This window comes from Emys orbicularis, chromosome 7 (genome assembly GCF_028017835.1).
Source record: "Emys orbicularis isolate rEmyOrb1 chromosome 7, rEmyOrb1.hap1, whole genome shotgun sequence".
NCBI lineage: Eukaryota > Metazoa > Chordata > Testudines > Emydidae > Emys > Emys orbicularis.
Window position 1 is genome coordinate 114114940 of NC_088689.1, and position 20340 is coordinate 114135279.

General features: G+C 41.7%; 1 protein-coding gene across 1 annotated transcript in view; it reads right to left on the reverse strand.

Moving 5' to 3' along the window:
• Window positions 1-876: 876 nt before the first annotated feature.
• The window catches only part of LMCD1 (LIM and cysteine rich domains 1), a 29764-nt gene continuing 10300 nt past the window's right edge, over window positions 877-20340 (reverse strand). The window contains exons 4-6 of the mRNA XM_065408396.1: window positions 11872-12207; window positions 2947-3162; window positions 877-1035 (exon numbers count right to left, since the gene is read on the reverse strand). Coding sequence (XP_065264468.1) covers window positions 877-1035; window positions 2947-3162; window positions 11872-12207 — 711 coding nt within the window. The remainder of the gene's footprint in view (window positions 1036-2946; window positions 3163-11871; window positions 12208-20340) is intronic.

The following is a 20340-nucleotide window of genomic DNA, read 5'->3' on the forward strand; positions in this document are numbered from 1 at the left end:
TAAAAGGGGATGAGAGGTGAGTTTGAGGTTAAAGCCTGTAGCCTTGGGGCTACAAGTCTAAGAATTTTCAGGAATTTTTCATCATCTCAAAATTCCAATTAATAGTGGGATTAGTCAATTGCCCTTATAATCACTCCATTCTGCCATCAGCCTAGATATACATGGCTCACAGGAGGACTGCAATAATCTACCTGCAACCAAATTCTTGCAGGCAATTAATATGCCAAAATTACAGTGAAAAAGTGGGACATTATACACCAACAAGGAAAAGCCTGCTTATTTCCACAATGGATACAATTTTCCTACCCACAACAATTTCTTAGGTTAATTTAATTCCTTGAATCTATTGATTTAGTACAAATTGCTAGTTTTCTATGAATACACGTACTCCATAAAACTAGTTATTGACCATAGGTTTAGTATGCCAGAAAAGGGCTTTTGAAATGTGTCATTATAAAAAGGATGCAGCAAGATCTTACAGTTGAACCAAAAGTCTGCATGTTTCTGGATTTCTTGGGTTCAGATTAGTCACATGCTAATCACAAGGTTTAGTCTAGTGGATTTGATCTCCCAGAAACGACTTATGCCAGTGCGTTAGTGCAATTCTTTCCCAGTAAGAGACCAGAGATCTCCTTCTTGTCCCCTAGCATGTGAATTTCCTTTTTGTTTCCTCCCCAAAGGGTTATTTTCCTTCAATTTAAGGGTTTAAGGTGGGGGGAGTTGGTTTCTAGTTGCCTGGCAGTGAACCGCCAGACTCTAGTTTGAGCGAAACAAAGTGATTTTCCCCCTCCAACCCTTTCCACATATTTGTCAATTTACACCAATTCTAACTTGGATCTATGAGAGCAGACTTTGGATTCTCAAGCTATTGGGTGTTTACGGATGTTTGGTTTTACTGCAAGTTGTACATAGAAGCTTGGCTTTATCCAGGCTGAAGGATTTGCCAGTCAGCAGGGTCTCACACACCAGGCAGGTAAAGTGTTTCTTGTGCCAGGTCAGCCCTTCAGCTTGCTGGTAATCCGCTGAGAATATTATCTGTGGACGTAAACAAATACATCTGTTTATTGCCGTAGTTTTTCCTCATGCACACCAACCATCACCCTTCATTAGGTGAGCAAAGGGAGTTTGTCAAGTTGGAGCACAAAAACAAACAAATGAGCACATTTACTGGTCTCTATTAGATATGGAAGCTGTTCTTAGGAGAACTCATAAACAAAGAGCATGGGATCATTCTTGATGGTGAAACCAAAGCCACAGACCATTTACATGTCGCTTCGGAAAAAAAATCCCACAGATTTTTAAATGCAAATAAAAGGGGAAAATTCAGCTCTGCTACACTAATGTAAATCCAGTGTATCTACACTGAGTAAAATGACGTTACCCCACCCCAAAATAGTAGGATGATCACAAAATGAGCTGATTACCCCCATTTATTATTCCTAATAGGGAGCAATGTCAGCTCTCTACCCTGCATTGAGGCAGGACTTTCCCACTGCAATACTGCAGTTCTTTAATGCCAATACTTCAACATCTTTTAAACTGTTTGTAGAAAATTTGTGCAACTTGTATCAGAGCCGCTCTCTAAAAGCATCTTACCATTTGTATCTCTTCATGAGATAGGCCTTGTCTATGCTATGCATGAAAGTCGATCTAAGCTATGCAAATTTGAGTTACGTTAATAGCGTAACTCAAGTTGATGTAGCTTAGATCTACTTACCGCGGGGTCCACACTATGCAATGTCGATGGGAGACGCTCTCCCGTCGACTCCCCTTACTGTTCTCAATCCGGTGGAATACAGGAGTCGACAGGAGAGCAATCAGTGGTCGATTTAGCAGGTCTTCACTAAACCCGCTAAATCGACTGCCGATTCATCCATCGCCACAGTGCTGATCCTCCGGTAAGTGTAGACAAGCCCATAATAGATATAGGGTCCCATAAGAACACAATTACATAGTCTACCTTCAAGATACTGGATTACATTTCAATGAGACCATTATCCAGGACCTTTTAAGAAAGACCACATTCAATAGAGACAACAGCAGTTGACTTTTTTTGACAAAGCTTCTTAATAATTAAATAGCCCCAAACTAGGATCTCAGACCTGAACCACTTCAAATTGGAGATTAAATCTCTGGATCAGAGTTTGAGTCTATCCAGTGATTTTGCTTCTAGGCCAGATCCAAAAGCCAGAGGAGAAATATTAGCTCTTTTTAACATGAGCAAAATCTCACAAGAATGGTTGCCCTTGTGAGGAGATTTTGGCATGAGATGATGGAAACTTGCAAGATTATGCCTTTGTTGGCAAGAAATATAACACAACCAGATCAACATTTTCTGCACTGTCGACTCCATACCTGAAACCCAGCCCTATACCATGAACCTCATCTTAACTCTAATCCTGATTCAAATACTGGCTCTTCAGACCCCCTGAAAAATTAAAAGGTATTTAAACCACAAGTGCCTGTTTCAATGAAAGGAACAGCATATGAAGCCCATTCCAATTCATAACCCTTTGCTATCTAACTGCATGGAGACCTTGCTCTTCTAGTAGCCCTATACTGCACATCCAACTCACCAGCCAGATTTCTTGTCCTTGACATTTCTAGAGCCAGTGGGAAGCATCAGAGAACAAATTCTCTAACTACCTTCCACATATGGTATTTGAGCCTCTTGATTCGTGTAGGAAGATCACCAGGTCCACAGAACCTCAAACAGGGGTGCATGTGTGTGCAAACACCTCCCCCTGCAACACACAGACACACAAAGCATGCATGGGAGGAAGGAAACCCCACAAATAAGCAGGATGCAGCTAGAAGAGAGTTTCCTGGGTATACAGAGATGGAGGAACATAGAAGAGTAGGAGGCCGCACAGGTCTCTTTGCACAAGGTCCGAGAAAGCCTGTCTTCCTAGGGGTAGCAGAATTGCAGCAGGGAATCAGCCCTACCTCATCACAAGCTGCACAGCGTGGCCTTATACTCTCACAGTAATGGCGCCCACACCAAACCGCACCGTTCTTCCAGAAGTAGATCAGGTCAACCAGAGGTTCAGAACACTTGTAGCATACAAAACAGCCTGGGTGCCACTGACGATTGTAGCCCGCTCTATCCACGTACACCACAGGGCAGTCCGTAGGCACCACCTGTTTGCAGTTCTCGCAGCACTAAAATAGAGAATAGATTATTGACTGTGTGGGGGGGGAAAGAGAGGAGGACTACCCAGGTAGTTCATACCTCTGCTGGACAAGAATACTTTCTGCAATTCATATGGCAATCAAACCTGCTGTAAATACAAGGCATATTCATGATTAAGAATTTTGCATATTTTAGTGGCTTTTTTAAAAGGAATTCCTGATTTATGGCTTTTTTTAAATCTTATATTCTTACTTATACAGTTGGTAAGTACTGACTGATAACTGCCATGGTGGACTAGTACAATAATCCATCTAGCCTAAAATAGTCCATCTTGTCTCCAACACGGAGGACTTTTAGATATTCCAGGGGAAGCAGTAATTAGACAGGAATGCTGCTAATTGTTCAATAATATACCAAGAGGGGAACACTTTCCGGTCTCAGGCTCAGCCTGATAATCAGCTTATGTCCGGCAGTAGGAGGATTAAGATCTCTTGTTTTTAAACCATCAGTGGCCTAACAGCAGAACACGTATGAATTCTTGTATAAAAAATGTCCAATTTAGGTATTGGTTTAGCTGCATAATTTAGGCTTAAGTTGTTTCCCCCCGCCCCTTACTCTCAGCAAGAATAGTTGGAAGAGCTGAGGAAAGGAGCCAGTTGCGGTAATATTTTTCTTTGGAGGAAATGACCAAGAAGTAAAAAGTAGAAACCAGTCTCAAGGAGCCATGCAGGCAATGCTGCAAAGTTGTCCAATGAAAAGCATTAAAGACTTGCTACCCCAGGATGAGAACTGAGGGCCAGTGATTCAGAGGAGTTGTGTCAACTTACCCCAGCTGAAGTCAATGGAGCTACACGAATTTCCCATCAACTAAAGATCTGGCCCTGTAACCTTCTGATGAGAAAAATTAATCAGATTTTTAACATTGTTTCACAGGCTGCAAGATATTGTAATAATCTAGTCTGACATCCACATAGCTGGGCCATAGGACTTGCCTGAATTAATTCCTGATTGAACTACAGCAGGTCTTCTACAAAGATATGCAATCTTTATTTAAAGCTTTCCAGTGATGGAGAATCCGCCACAGTTCTTGATAAGTTGTTCCAATAATAAAGTTATTCTCACTGTTAAAGATTTGCACCTTGTTTCCAGGGTGAATTAGTCTAACTTCAGCTTCTAGCCATGGGGTAGTGTTATATCTTTGTCTGCTAGATTGAAGAGCCCTCTATTATCAAATTTCTGTTCCTTGTGTAGGTACTTATGGACTGATCAAGTCACTCCTTAATCTTCTCTTTGATAAATTTGAGTTAAATGCAGCCTACAGTCTTTGTTCTTAAGGGCCTGACCTAAAACTTGGCCCTAGTGAAACAGATTGGTAAACTGGGCACAAGCACAATCTGGATTGCTCTTTATCAGTGACTTGGCCTCTTAATTATTTACCACTCCCCCAATCTGCAGGTCATCTACAGAGTTGACCAGTTTTGATTTTACATTTACATGACATCCTGTAACTCAGAACAAAAAATTCAGCATGTCTTAACAGGTGTAATTTTGTGCAGATGTTGAGAGATTAAGAGCCTGGTTCTCCTTTCACATACACTGGTTTAAAACAGGTGTAGCTTCATGGACGTCAGTGGTGTTACCCTTCATTTACACCAAGGTAAGAGAATTAGACGCCACAGGTCCACAAAAGGATGGGAAGTGAAAGCTACCTGCAGGTACTTGGGGAGATCTGTGAGCTCATACTACAATTAGGATCGGTTGGATTTATTTATTTTATAGTCCACAATGGGAAATCCTGCAATCATTTTAAAAACACATTTAAAAAAAAAAAAAAAAAAAAAAAAAACCAAAAAAACCCCCCTCTTCTCTACAGCCAAAAAACAGACTTTATTGTGGCTGACAGGTTGCCCTTTATGTTCCCATTTTACAATTTTGGATGGACAGAGTCTGCCTCGTAGCTGCTGAGTCTGCACTTGATCAGCATTTTAGTTTTTCAGTCATCAAACGAAGTGCTTTAAGTGGCAGCTGGAATTTCATCCAGCACAGCCTTTGGCTGTAAGGCAATTTTCTACCAGCAGTCTTTGAAGCACTGGTTAAAGTTTCATCAAAACAAGATGTACTGCTTAAGCAACTTGTCTCACACATGTTGTGATTTAAATTACTCTGCCTGATTAATTGTTTCACTAAGAAACTCTCCCACTAACTATTTCACAGAGTTTAGTGTGGCAAGAGTTGTGGAGGATCAGAAGTTAGGAATTAAAATTCAAGACTCCAACTCATGTTTACAGCAAACAGTCATTTAGTTTGTGTGTGTCTCTAGCTGTGGGGCACCAGAAGACAGAAAGTTTTTCCCAACATTGTGTATAGAGTGACAGTTGCTGGGAGCTCTGACAATCAGAGAGTCCTGTGGTTGGAGAAGGGGTGTGGGCAGAGGGGCAGGACTCATGTGGTTTGATCATGTTCCAGGTTCAGAGAGGCAGCCTTGTAGACTGCAATTATATAATGTAAACAAAAAAATATTAAGTGGTTTAACATTTGACTTTACTTCCAAAGATCTAGATAATCTAAACGCGGGCACATAATCTGAAAAGGGGGGGGGGGGGGGGAGGGTGTTCCTCAGAGTGCCTTGCTAAGAATTCCACCACCCAACCAAGTGGAAAGTTGGAGTAATAGCCATCTCTTCTCTGGATATTCATCTCATGTCTCCCACTTCATTCCCGACAGAAAGGAACCCACCAGATTTAATCAAGTCTCAAGTATTGAAAAGACTATTTTGAGATGAGCACATCCCTTGATTGCCCAGCATTGTCTTCATCCCTCCCTTTTATAGCAGAGCACTCTGCTGTACTAACGTTTTCTTCCATATGTTTTTTTCAGAATCAAACATTTCCAGCATGTGGCATGTAAGCTTGCAACATCATGCTGCTGCCTCCTTCCTTGGTTATAGTTGTGAGAAAGTGCTTATATCTGAATAGCAATGCAGATAGATTCCAGACTAGTTCCTTCACCCCTCCACTACAAGCACACCTACCCTATGTACCCAGGGGTTAATATGTGCCCTTTGTTGAAACAGTGGTTGATCATCCTTGACAAAATGAACATTCTTAAGGAATAGGAGGAACATTGTTTATTCCCAACATACAGATTAAGGAGTGAACCATTCCAGGCTTCAGTTCTTTTGACAGAATTCTGAAGTGTCACATTTCATTGTTAATGCTTCCTCATGCAGTCATATAGAAAAGGTGGTGGTGATGATGTTGTAACAAAAGCAGAGCCCTGCAAATGTTTTTCCTCCAAGGGTTTGTACAAACCTTATCCCTACCCAGGTTCAGTTTACATAGATTTACTCCAGTTTCATGCTCTAACAAGAATCTCAAAGCAAAACACATCCAAACCCCAGTACGTTCTGCTGCAGTGCAACACAACAATTACTCAAAAAGAACAGAAGTACTTGTGGCACCTTAGAGACTAACAAATTTGAGCATAAGCTTTCGTGAGCTACAGTCCACTTCATCGGATGCATAGACTGGAACATATAGTAAGGATATATACACACACACACACACACACACACACACACACACACACACACACACACCCCCACCATGAAAAGGTGGAAGTTGCCATACCAACTCTAAGAGGCTAATTAATTAAGATGAGCTATTATCAGCAGGAGAAAAAAAAAAAACTTTTGTAGTGATAATCAAGATGGCCCATTTAAGACAGTTGACAAAAAGGTGTGAGGATACTTAACATGGGGAAATAGATTCAGAATAACACGGCTGCTAAACATACCAATTACTGTTCTGTGGATCTGAATGATGGTAACTGCCCCTTTGCAGCTTTAAGACACCCTGGGGGAAGTCTGTGTGGGCAGCACTGCTGGGAACATGACTATGGTGTTGCAGAGTTCAAATATCCTGCTCTGCTCCATCTTAGCCAGTGAGGACAGCAGAATGTTGGACATGCAAGGCCACACAACTGAACAGATATGACCTGACTTGGCATCCCATGCAATTTTTATACAGGAATGGAAGGATGTCAGTCAAATTTCTACAATTCCTTTCACCCTGAAGGGTTCCAAAACACTAATAAATATTCACACAAACATTAGAAGGGCTCACTCATCCATCTCCAGAATGGCAAACAGATATTTTGCATCAGCCACATTTTTTATAAAGGGAAAGTGAAGCATAACTTCTGCACTTGGAAGTGCCAGGGAGAATCATCATTTAACTTGGATTTTGGCCAGAACATCAGACTTAGCATCTCTGTCCTTGCAAAAAGTATGATGGATTCTTTAAATGAATGGGTTTTACATACCATCTGAACACTGGAAACTTCACTGTAACCCTCTATATCAGTCTAGGGGCACTGGTTCTGGCCTGGCTCAGGGAGAGAGGGCCATCGAGTGAATTCACCATCATATTCAGCAGCAACTTGGAGCTTGCGTGCTACCTCATAAAGGAGATCTCCAAGAACTGACCCATCCCAACTCTGCTGATTTTGGGAGATCTAACTATTAAACCACAGCATTAACAAGCAAAAAAACCTCTCTGGGTTCAAGCTCATGTTTCTTGCCAATAAAAACACTCAGAACTTGTTTCTCTGTTCCCTCTTATGGCAATTATTCAGTCTTCACTAAGCATCAAACAGTAATATTTCCACTTATTCTTCCTTGTGGTAGATGGAACTCTTTTGCACATTTTAGTAGGATCATAATAAGGCACTCATCTTAGAGCTCCATTTCTCTGGGGATGAGTGAATTCTTCATTTGCTGACTACCACCTGTAGTAACTGAATGCTACCCTCTTCCTCCATATTGAATTGTTTCAGAACTTGACCTCTCAAAAGAGCCAGTCATTCTCAAAGCTCTTTTACAACTGAAGTTTCCACAGTTGAAGCTACTTTTTTCTTTCAATATGTCTGTGCTACCACTGAATAGTTATTAGACTGCTGCTGGCCTCAAACTATTTGGAACTGTGGCTAATTTTGATTGACTGCTTAGCTGTTTGGTTTGTTTGATTCCAACATGCTGGCTGCAATACTGGAACATTTATTGAGACTGGGTGGGTCAGAAATAGTCTGTTTTCTGCCTGACAGAAAACTAGTTTGTCTCACAGGAGATATTGAGTAGGAGCACAGTACTGGTATAGCTACGGAACTCCTCCCCATAGCAGAAAAAAGTACAGCCACAGTGGTTGAGATCAGCTCCCTTTCTTAGGGGGAGAATTACACTGATCCAATAAGTTTTGCTTTATACACTTTGATTCCAACAGGAAACAGCTGCCTGAGTGTGCAACAGCACTTTCAAGATTGGTATTAGGGAGGTATTCGCCAATTGATACGTGCAGTTAATATGAAGGAGTTTGTCAAGGGGAGACCAAATACTGCACAGATAAATGAACTGGAATGGTCCCACGCAGTTACTGTTGTCACAATGCAAAGCTGTGAGCATCCTGCACAAGGTTTTAGTTCTGTACTTCAATCTGATCTCCTTGACAGCAAAGTCAGTTTGAATTAGGCCCCGGTGAAAAATCGGCTGCTGGGATTCATGCAAACCTTTCCTTTGGATACACCTGAGTCTGTACCATCTGTACAGAAAACAAGCAAAATGCTGCTGAAGTGAATTTCAAGAAAAACCCCGAACAGTACACCCTACCATTTCACATTTTGTAACCCTGGTAGATCCCAAGACTGGCCTCCTCCCTCAACCTTGACTTTCATATCTTCAATGACTGGAAACTCTGTGACCTCACTATCCTCTACCTATTATCTTGGGTGTCAGGAAACTGGCAAGTATAGCTTACTGTCCTGGTAATTCCCAAGACCACAGATGAAACATTCCCCCTTCTCTGAGGCCAGCTTCAGATGGCATGGAGATTGCTTAACAGATTTGATTGAAACCTCCTAGCAGAAGCAGTGGTAGGGAGGGGAGAAACGAGAGATCCCACAGACAAAAAGAAGTCAGTCTATGCAGTGAAGATGTTGCAATATTTAGGCTTACACTTTATGATTTTGGGAGATGCACAGAAGATGGTGGCATTAGATAACAGCAATACTTGGCTCTAGAGCGATAACGGTCTAAATGACAAATAAAAGTTTGCTCTAAGTTTTAGCATTGCTAGTATCTTTACATCCCTTTTACTTCATTCTCTGCCTGCATTAAAGCAACTTTTAATTCATTCTCAGTCAGCTTTTTCTATATTTTGTTCAGATCTCCCCTATTGTTTTGGCTACTCACTAATTGAAAGGTAAATGCTGTATTAGAATACCATTTGCTGCACTCTTGGCCTGGCTCTTCAAGGAATAAAATACAAAGATGCATCTTAGCCTGGACAAATGGGACAGGATTTGAATTGCAGCCCGGTGCATAGCTGCCATCCCTTCTTAGTCTTTAAGAAGAATCAGGGAATTATTCGTGACTGAATGGGAGCCTGGCACAAAGACAAAGATTTGTCCTCCAAGCAATTTCAAACAAATTTGGGACCCCCAACCACCTGCAAAGTCACAGGCTTGCCTTGCCCCCAAACTGCAATTCCCAAGTTTCAAGGCCCAACTCTTAGCTCTTTTACAGGTGTAATGTCACTGGAGTATGAGAAGCTTACTAGTATAAAGCCATTGAATCAAAGTGCAGAATTATGGCCATAGTCCACAGCCTCCTTCCCTCATCCATGCTACTTTTAGAGGCAAGAAAAATACAGTGTGCGCCCAGTACTGGGTGTGCATGTTTCTGCGTTGAGAGTAAGGAGAAATGTGAGTTGGTGTGGACAGGAAGAGGGAGGAATCTATGATATGCTCCAACAAAGGCAGTGAGAGAGGACCAGGACGCAAGTTAATGTCACCACATAGCTCGTGTCACGGAGCAGCTTGTTTAGCACATCATGTGGCACTGGAGAATGAAGAGTAATAGTCACATTAGCATTGGCGTTGCAGGAATCTCAGTATTGGCTGAGCCAGCCCTGATCTCTGTCTGGCCTAATTCTACTTTTCTTGCCCATTTACACTTGTATGAAGTGGGTGTAAAAAATTCTACCAGTTTTCACAGCAGTGATTACAGAAAGCTAGAGAATCAGACCCCCGTTGTCTGTTTTTCTGTAAGAGAAGGACTTTTTCAGGATTCATTCCTGTGCAGTTCTAGGAAAGCTAGTATAATTTAGGACATTAACACATGCAGCTTTTGAGATCCTATCCACTCAGGCCAGTTCAGCTGTGTTAATTACTGCATCAAATCATACTAAAATGGGTGCCCTTGTTAGACTGGGAAATGTGCAGTTACTCTTTGGTATGGCAAAGCCGGCTGTGGAATTTTACAGCGGTGCCTCAAAGTTCAGCTATGTGATACCTTAATTACAAGAGAGACATTGGTGCTATTTTTGAAACAATTTCAGTTTTCAGCTGGTGCCTGAACAAAAATAAAGCTTCAAGTTCTTGAAAGAATAATACCACAGTTATGTATTTGCTTGGAAGGACAAACTTCCAGTCTAAATAAGCTCTTTGTGCCAAGATGGCTTTTATAAATGAGTTTAATGGAAGTCTTCCTTTTTCAGATACTAAATTTTTTAGTTTGTGATTCTTCACCCAGCTTTAGGTGTATTCCAGACTCTGAAGACTAGTGGACATGGACAAAGAGAAAGTTAAATTGTCTTTACTTGATAGGGAATGAAAAGTGACTGCACTTGAGATGCTACAATCGCAGTATAATAATTACAAGAAAATATTGCCTTAAAAATTCACACCTTAGTTTTTCAGCTTTAAAATCAATCATTGAAGTTATCTTGGCAAGTTTCAGCATGAAACAGGTTTCCAGCTCAATGAATACATTTTATGACAGGCATTTCTTGGAATGATCACGCTGACCACCTAAGACCCCTTTTAAACCTTACGTTACATTAGATTTATATTCTCCGAGCACAAAAGACTGGTAAAGAATCTGGATACTTTCGGAAATGCATTTTTCAATCCCAGCTGTGCACATCTATGGATGATGGATTCCAGATATATTAAATCATAAACCTGTGAAATATCTAAAAATAACTGCTCATGTAACTTCAGTGCAGAGCACCTCCACCGTTACGTGTTCAAAGCATTATGTTCAAATATAATGCTGCCTGCTATTATTTATGTTATTTTTACTTTTATTTGGGTTGAAGACCCAATTGAATTATTCAGCAATTTATAGGTGTAGTAAAGTAAAGCCGCCAACTGTGCGTGTCCCTCATTTTCTCATGCCCAACTTGAGACAGCTTGTGCCTGATTTTTAAAGGGGCTGAGAACCCCATAACTCTCACTGAAGTCAATAGGAGCTGCAGGTAATGAAAACAAGGCTGCTTTTTTCCATATGATTAAATGTAGGTACTCAGCTTTTAAGACATGATCAATGTTGGGTGAACACTCAGAATCATAGAATATTAGGTTTGGAAGAGACCTCAGGAGGTCATCTAGTCCAATACTCTGATCAAAGCAGTACCAACACCAACTAAATCATCCCAGTCAGGGCTTTGTCAAGCCGGGCCTTAAAAACCTCTAAGGATGGAGATTCCACCACCTCTCTAGGTAACCCATTCCAGTGCTTCACCACCCTCCTAGTGAAATAGCATTTCCGAACACTACTTTCAATGAGAGCAGGGTTGGGCCAACACTGAGTGCTTTTGAAAGTTGTTTGGGCAATAGGAACTCATCAGCATGCAGTAACGTCAGCATCCAGAAGAACTTCATAGAAGTAAAAAGACACTTACATACTCCACTCCCGTTGGTGCATCACTCAGGGCTCCGTTGGTTGAAATGGGCAGTTTACTTGCAGCTGCATTTTTGTCATGCTGCTTCCCTTCCTCCTTGGCACTGCCACCTTGGCCAGGAAGTGCAACTTCACCAACTCCCAGAGCATCACTTTTATATTTCTTTACAAAATCTTCCATAAGCTTTATCTCACTTTCAGCAAGGCCATGGCAGTGGGAAGAGTCCTGGTCATAAATGGGGAGCTGCCTCATTAACTGCCTACGACGATAGGATGCCCCTTCCGTGCCGGCAACTGGTTGCATATCCTTTGGAATCAGTTCCATGTACTGTATAGCCTGATGCAGGGAGAAGGAAGAAATCAATATTCTTAAAAAGGTTCCTACATAGAAGTACTAGCTCTGTGTGTATACTTAATAATTTTAGAGTTGAGATGGATGAACATGTTCAGATGAAAATAAAATGTAGGCTGAACTTTTGAGGTTTCGAAGGCAGAGCTGGTCAAAATTTTTCAAATTTCAAATAAAATTTGGATGAGACAGGAAAGTGTCAAACGTTTGATTTCCCCCCCCCCCCCACCCTTCCTGTTTTTCCAACCAGCTCTATAAATACCTAGAGCAGGGGTCGGCAACCTTTCAGAAGTGGTGTGCCGAGTCTTCATTTATTCACTCTGATTTAAGGTTTCGCGTGCCAGTAATACATTTTAACATTTTTAGAAGGTCTGTTTCTATACGTCTATATTATATAACTAAACTACTGTATGTAAAGTAAACAAGGTTTTCAAAATGTTTAAGAAGCATAATTTAAAATTAAATTAAAATGCTGATCTTACGCCACCAGCCTGCTCAGCTCGCTGCCAGCCTGAGGTTCTGTTCACCTAGGCCGGCAGCAGGCTGAGCAGGGCCTATGGCCGGGACCCCAGACCTGGGGGGGGGTGTTTCAGGGGTCAGGGCAGAGGGCTGGGGGAGGGGGTTCAGTGCAGAAGGCTGGGGTGTGTGTGGGGGGGTTCAGGGATGACAGAAGGCTGGGGGTGTGTGGGTGTGCAGGGCAGAAGGCTGGGTGTGGGGGGGTTCAAGGGTCAGGTCAGAGGGCTGGGGGGTGCAGGGCAGAAGGCCGGGTGTGTGTTGGGTGGGGAGTTCAGGGCAGAGGGCTGGGGGACATGGGGGGTGCAGGGCAGAAGGCTGAGTGTGTGTGGGGGGGTTCAGGGCAGAGGGCTGGAGGGTGTGGGGGTGCAGGGCAGAAGGCTGGGGTGCTCAGCTCATGGGGGTGCCCCCAGCCCCCTGCCCTGAGCAGCTCACGGCAGGGGGCTGGAAGGGATATGCCCTGTTCTACCCCCTTCCCCCAGGCTCCGACCCTACCCCTCTCTGTGTCCTCTACGGAGCTGTGTGCACGCTGCCACTCTTCCCCCTCCCTAGGGCTATCAGCTGATTGGCGCAGGGACGGAGAGGAGGAGGGGCAGGAAAGCACCACGCTGGGGGAAGAAGAGGGGGAGGGGGAAGCTTGGCTGCTGCAGAACCAAGCTTCTGCCTCCTGCCCCCGCAGGGGAGAGCGGTGGGGCTGGGGGCCGGGACCGCGGCAGGGAGCTGGTGCTACTCAAAATTGGATCGCGTGCCATGTTTGGCACACGTGCCGTAGGTTGCCGACCCCTGACCTAGAGAGATCAGCCAACCTGATATTTTAATCTCAACTCACATATCCTCAGTGTGACCAGGAGTGGAAATACGATCTTATAACATATATAGTATTATATCTAGCTCTTATAGAACGTGTTTCATCTATAGGAGTCAAAGCACTTTACAAAATTGTCATGATCCCCATTTGTAAAATGCCAAGTTACCCAAGGTCACCAGGCTAGCCAGTTGCAGTGCTCGAACTTGAACACAGGTTTTCTGTGTAGCAGTCTGGTGGCCTAGCCTTTAGGCCACATTCTTGTGCCCATCCCAATATACCTGGCTCACACAGTCATCTAAATAGCCTGTCCAACTCTAATAGGTCTGGGTAAGCCTGTGTAATTATCTGAGTCTACACATCTTCTATTTTAATAGACTTCCTTCAGAAGCCCCTTCCTAGCATTTAAAAAAAAAAAAAAAAAAAAAAAGGTCTAGGCTACATAAACAAATCATTCTAATCAATGTCTTTGGTTGCCATGAGAGATTTTTTCAAAAAGCTGTTTGCCTAATACAAGCATATCTGGTAATTTTAAAAAAATCCACTCAAGTAGAGAGTTGTCCCTTAATTTTTAGCTTCAGATGAGCTATTAGAAGAAGTTTGAAGTGTGTGATCAGCTCAATTATGTCTAAGCAACTAGAAGGGAACAGACCAGTCGATACACCTTTGTGCATAACCACATCAGTATTTAATATTAAGCCAGCTAGAGTAGTGTGTATTGTATTAAAGTCAGTCAATTTTCCCCTTCTAAAATGGAGGGGCGGAGGGCATCAGGGTTGATATGTGCCATGTCTATATAATTTTATTCATATCATTTGCATTGAGGATGGCTTTTGGGCTCTCAGCTGTTCCTAGATATTGAAAAAAATTGTTGGCCAGAAGAGCTTTATCCCATCCACATTTGGTCAGAATGACAAATCATTCCTCTCCGATTCAGGCTTTGCCACCCATTCACCCAGGCCCCATCAGATCACTACAGTATGCTCCATGAGGGCTACCATTGAAAGCCTCCGCTAATGCAGAAAGCAGCTACCCACTTATGGGTCCCATCCAACTCCAAATGACTTAGTTGGGAGTTGCATCAGGACCTTATTTAGCAAAATTAGCTAAAGGCAGCATAAATTAGAAGGACATCAAAATTCCAGGTTGCATATCCATGCCCCTCTCACTCAGCATCCAGTGGCTTGTTAAGCATGGATAGAGGAAAACAAACAAACAAACAAACAAACAAAAACACACGCCACCCAGAAAAGCCAGTTTTCTACCCCCAGCATGCTAGGAGTCTGTCAAGAGGCTTACATCTGTTTGCCGCCAGTGTCTAGCTGCAGAGAAAATCCTTTTAGATTTAGAAAGACAGTGCTTATTAACAAGAAAATGAATTCTTTGAACCCATGTATTCTCTCAGCTTGCGGAAAGCTGGCATGCCTAGATTTTTTTTGAATAATGGTTTCTTCTTGAGTACAGTAGGTCCTAAATGTTCTAGGTTGAAAGTGCTCCTGCGGGCATATTTTAGGTAAAAGGCTACAACCAGTACCGAGTATGCGTCAGGAGACTTCCTTCCTATTGCTGAGTGATTGTACGAAGCGGCTGCCAACAGCCAGGTGGCTTCCAGCCGTTACAACTGGGAGAGTCAAGAGGAGAGTCTGTAGCATTGTATAACCAAAACCGACAGCTTATAAAGCTCAAGAATTGCACACAGCAAGTGCGCGAGATGTTAAATGAGTTTTGGTTAGTTTTTAAGAAAGATGTTACAAGCAAATTACTCCAAGCTGTACATTGGCAGATGATCCTTCATTTTATCCATTGTATAAGAGGAAAACCCAGAGACTACGCATGCCTCCCGATGTGGGGGCAGAGTGAGGGCAAGCTAGCTTCAGCAGTGTTACTGAGCACACTCAGTCTGTGTGAGCACATTCAGTATAAGCCAAGCAACAAATTGTGTGTGTGGGGGGGGGGGGAGGGGCACATGACCCCACCCACCCCCCGGTCACCTCTAGATAAACCTATATGCCAATAAGAAGTTGGGTGACTACTGAACTGACAGCTTTGAAACAGATGACCACCAACATTCCTGCACTACTGATTTTGTCATATATGGATGGTGGTCAACAGCTTCATACCTCATTACTGTGAAGAGAGAATTTGAAAGAGGGCAATTAAGAAACAGCTCTCTGAATAAAGTTCATCTGATGGAAGATTCCCTTGGTAGCCAGTTGGTCATTGAATTCATAGCTTTTTTGGTCCTATGACAAGTCTTGTCCCATGCTGAATTAACATTTGCAGGAGGATGTTTTCTGTACACTTAAATGATTTCTGGCATCGATCTTAAAGGAAAGGGAGTTTCCCATTGGAGACCTTTTTTCCTACTTTAGTGTGAAGAGCTAGTAGGCAGCCAGTTGGCTGCCTGACATTCACTTTTAAGACCAGCATTCAGCTGCATTAGATTTGCGTCTTACTTTGTCAGCATTTACAAATAGAACAGTAATGGAATGAAAAAGACTTAACTGTTTAGTGTGTCTTAAGTGGGTAGAGAAGTTGTTTACACAGAGTAGCAAACATTAAACAGCCAATAAGAGTTGTAAAAAAACCCCAAACCCTTAATGTAGATTTTCTCCTCAACTATCTTTAGTAAAAAGAAGATATTTCAGAAATACCATGAAATTTCCATCTGATTTCAGAGCTCAACTAGAAAAAAAGTGATTTTACCATAGACTAATGGGAGAAATCCTGACCCCACAGAAATCAGTCAATGGTTAAATGCCCATTCAGTTCCCCAAAGACCAGGTTTTCACCCCACATTTTTGGCAGTGTAAATAAATGTGGTTGCAAGCAATGGTATTTAGACAAACTGTCTGTTTACCTTGTGAATGGACAGATGGAGGTCTTAAAAGTGTTGATTTTTGCTCCTGATAATTTACAGTCCCACTAAAGTGGCCTACAAAAAGCTGTGGGTACTAAACGCAAGATCATGTTGAGGCGCCTTTAAAAAATGTTGATCCTTAATAAAGACGAGTTTCTACAGAAGACCACACAAGGAAAAACAACACTGGCCCAACCTTTATGCATATGTATCTGTCATAAATCTAAAGCAAGCTACAGAAACGCTGCAGCTACTTTAAGCACAATTAAATGTGTCACAGACATAGCTTCCACAGAAATGAAATAAATATGTGAGAATATACTGCCATAAGCATTTATTGAGTGGAAAAAGAGTCAAGGCAGTTTATCCAAGAATATTAAAGGTAACCGAATAGACAGCTCAAAATCTGCTGGCCTAGTTCAGCTGCAGCACAAAAAAGACAAAAAGCAAAAGGCAAAAACCAGCACACCTTAATGAACGAATTTAATAAGAATTTGGCAAGACTAATGTACTCCTATAGCAGAGCCGTGAGACCAATATAAATGTCAACATACCTATCTAAGACATCTTATTCCAGTGCCAGATGTGAGATTTTTTTTTTTAAATAATGTAATGTAAAGAAAATGAAAAGTGACAGCAAAATTCATAAGCCTTTCTAAACCACAGAAAGGTATTGGCCATCTTCAAGACAAGGCCAGATACAGGGCGCTTTCCCCCTTCCAGATGAAGGAGATGCTTAAGTGACTTAAGAACAGGTCAGAGAAGCCCAACCTATCACTGAAGATTGGATTCAGTGGTAATAAGAGTGAGATTCTTCTTTTACTACTATTATGTATAGTCAAGATGTTTTATTATGTTACCTTCACTTGGATACTTTGGGACTAAAACATTTTCACTCCCTGACTATTTTATTCAGATAGTTCACAAACTCTTCTCTTCATTTTCCTCTGGGATTTTGGATACCCACTTCATTGCTTACGCAGAGCCAGCTCATTGAAAACAAGCACTAAACTTCCTTCTGTTCTTGAGCCAGCCACTTCAGGACAACAATAGTAAGAAAAAATCCCTAGATTTCCACTTTGTATTCAGAAGGGAAAAAGTCACTACTGCCGGTTAATTAGAGGTTCTTCCGGACCCCAAAGGCCTTTTTTTCAAGCTTTTCACAAAAATTGTTAATGTTCAGAATTTTTCATGAAAATGTCATGTTTATCAATTTAACCAAAACTTTTATCAACGTTCAAAGTTAATGAACATTTGTGTTTACTGGAAGTGTGACTTTACAACAAAAATGTCTGATAAATCAAAATCATGCTGGAAATTAAGTTAAAGGTTTCAGAATCTTTCATGGGGAGGGGGAGGAGGGAGAAAAAAAAAAAAAAAAAGGTTCCCCTTTGAACACCCTAGCCTGCCACATCTGAAAGAATCTAGTTTACAACTCTTTAGTCTGAACTTTAGGATCAGGCAACTTGCCCAGCCACTAGGAGGCTCTCCAAATGTTCTCCTCTCTGAACAGGATTACTACACTGCATTGGTTGACACATGATTACCAATAGGCATGTGGTAGATTCAGAACCATAAAGGGCAATATGGCTATGAATTAAAAGTTAAGTAAAGACCTAAACTAAAATGAATAATTTTAATTCCATGAATAGAAAATAACCCTCCCCCAGTGCTGTGCAGTCCAAACAGCACTATTCAATAGCCAGCCTTCATCATGGTGAAATTTGGATTTCTGGTAAATCTGAACTGGGCAGTGTACTTAAAAATTTATGTTAGTTTGGAGAACTGCCATTATTGTTCTCTGGATCCCTAAGCAAGCTTCCTATCTCCCCTGGGACCTTTGAAAGACAAACATTGGTTAAACAAACATTCCAGCTGTATTTGTTCTTTAAAAAAAATAATAAAAAAAGAAAACACGCCACCAGTAGTAGCTGCTTGATTAAATAGCCAGACAGTCAAATAAGATGGATTCTTGGCCTCCTATTACAACACAGTGCTCTATTTTTAATTGAAAAATGTGATTACATAGTTGCACGATTCTAGTGAACAATAACTTTTCTGTTTTTCCCCAAACAGGGAAGACAGTTTAGTTAAGAAATAAATACCATGTATGCCTCCCTGATTTGTTGAATCCTGCAACTTTTCTATGCTCCAAAGAAGGATTTAGAAGTAAGGGTAGAGAATTTTTGGAGCAGCCTAAAAAATCATCCTAGCTTAAATCTGAAGAGGAAAAGACACCCTCAGACGTGTGTGTGTGTGTGTGTGTGTGTGTGTGTGTGTGTGTGGTGGTGGGGGGGGGGTTGTATGATGTTTAAATACCAGAGCACATAGCTCAAAGCAATTTGAGCACTCAAATTCCCCTAAAAGTACTTCTATTGGTTAGCTTACTTCCAAAATATTTTAAAACGTTTTCATTTGTTCCCATAATTGCATTATATACCAAGTCCAAATAGTGGGCATAGAAAAGAATGTGTGATCTGATTGGATTTTAAAGCAAACAAGCTACCCATTCAGATGGTGAAGAACCCCTTTTTGGCTCAAATACTCAAAAAACTTAATTTTGTTTTTGAGTTAAACAGCTGATGGGTCTACTCTAGAAACTGTATTTAGCTGTAAGAAATGTCTCAGCTTTAGTACTGATGTGACAGGGGTCATTTCAGTGGTTTCCTTATGAAATAAATACAACTGGACACCAGATAACAGTAGGGCTCCTAGCTACTGACTTATGACACTTATTTTTCCTTAAGTTACAGTCCAGCCATTCAGTCTCGAAGTTTGTTTCAATGGCACCTGTGTCCAGATATTTCTCTTTATATTCCCTTTGCCTTTTAGGAAGGAAGGGGGTAAGAGGAAGATGGCACTTACAAACATTTGCCATGCTAGCCACGTAAGCCTGAAGAGTTCAGCAATAGTTGGTTCTCAGAGAAAGCAGGTATTGAATACCTTCATAGTTGTTAAAATAGTTACACTTGCTAAAGGTTGACCATGATATTTATGGATGGATGGCCTTTGTACTTCAGAATACATGAAGTTCTGTTTATGTATGGTGGTATCAAAAACATTTCAGTTCCATAAAAATAAAGCCCATGTGCAAAGATTTCAAGCTACTAAAGGACCAGCTAGAGTAAACATTTTTTAGAAGAACTGAAGCACACAAGACACTTTAACAAGCAGCAATGACCTGTATACTACTGGATGCTGACTGACCAGTCACTATCTAGGTTATGCCCCTTCTTACTTGCCCTGAATTTATGCCAAGTCCTGTATTTCAACTTGCCCTCATGTATCTATCAATCTCAATTCACATTACACATCTTGAGTGTGCTACTTAACCAGAACAGAATGGCTACATAGCATCCTTAATAGCTTAGGGCAAATATTACAGTATAGCATGCTCTCTGCATGGACACAGCAGCAACCTAGTTTTGTAACTAGCTACATATGTAAGCGAAGCTGAATGTTTCTGGTTTCCCACAAGCAAGTTTTAAACAATCTGCTGTACAAAATGGGAAATGGGTGAAATCTCGCTCAACTCAATAGCGAAACTCCCATTGGCTATAATGGGTATATCCACACAGCAATTAAATATCTTCAGCTGGGCTGGTGAGCTGACTCAGGATCAGGCTGTAGGGCTGTACTATTGCTGTGTAGACGTTTGGGCTCTGTCTGGACCCCAGATTCTGAGACCCTCCCACTTCATGGGATCTCAGAGCTCAGGCTCCAGCCCAGGCCCAAACTTCTACACAGCAGTAGTGCAGGCTGCAGCCCAAGCCTGAGACAGCTGACTTGGGCCAGCCAGAGCCATGAGGTGGGTCTTATTCCAGTGTAGACTTCCCTAATGAGGCCAGGATTTCACCCTATTTTTAATCTGAACCCTGAAACATTCAGTACTTTAACCATTGTCTGGAATACAAAAATTTCTATAGTCTATTGTAAACCCTAG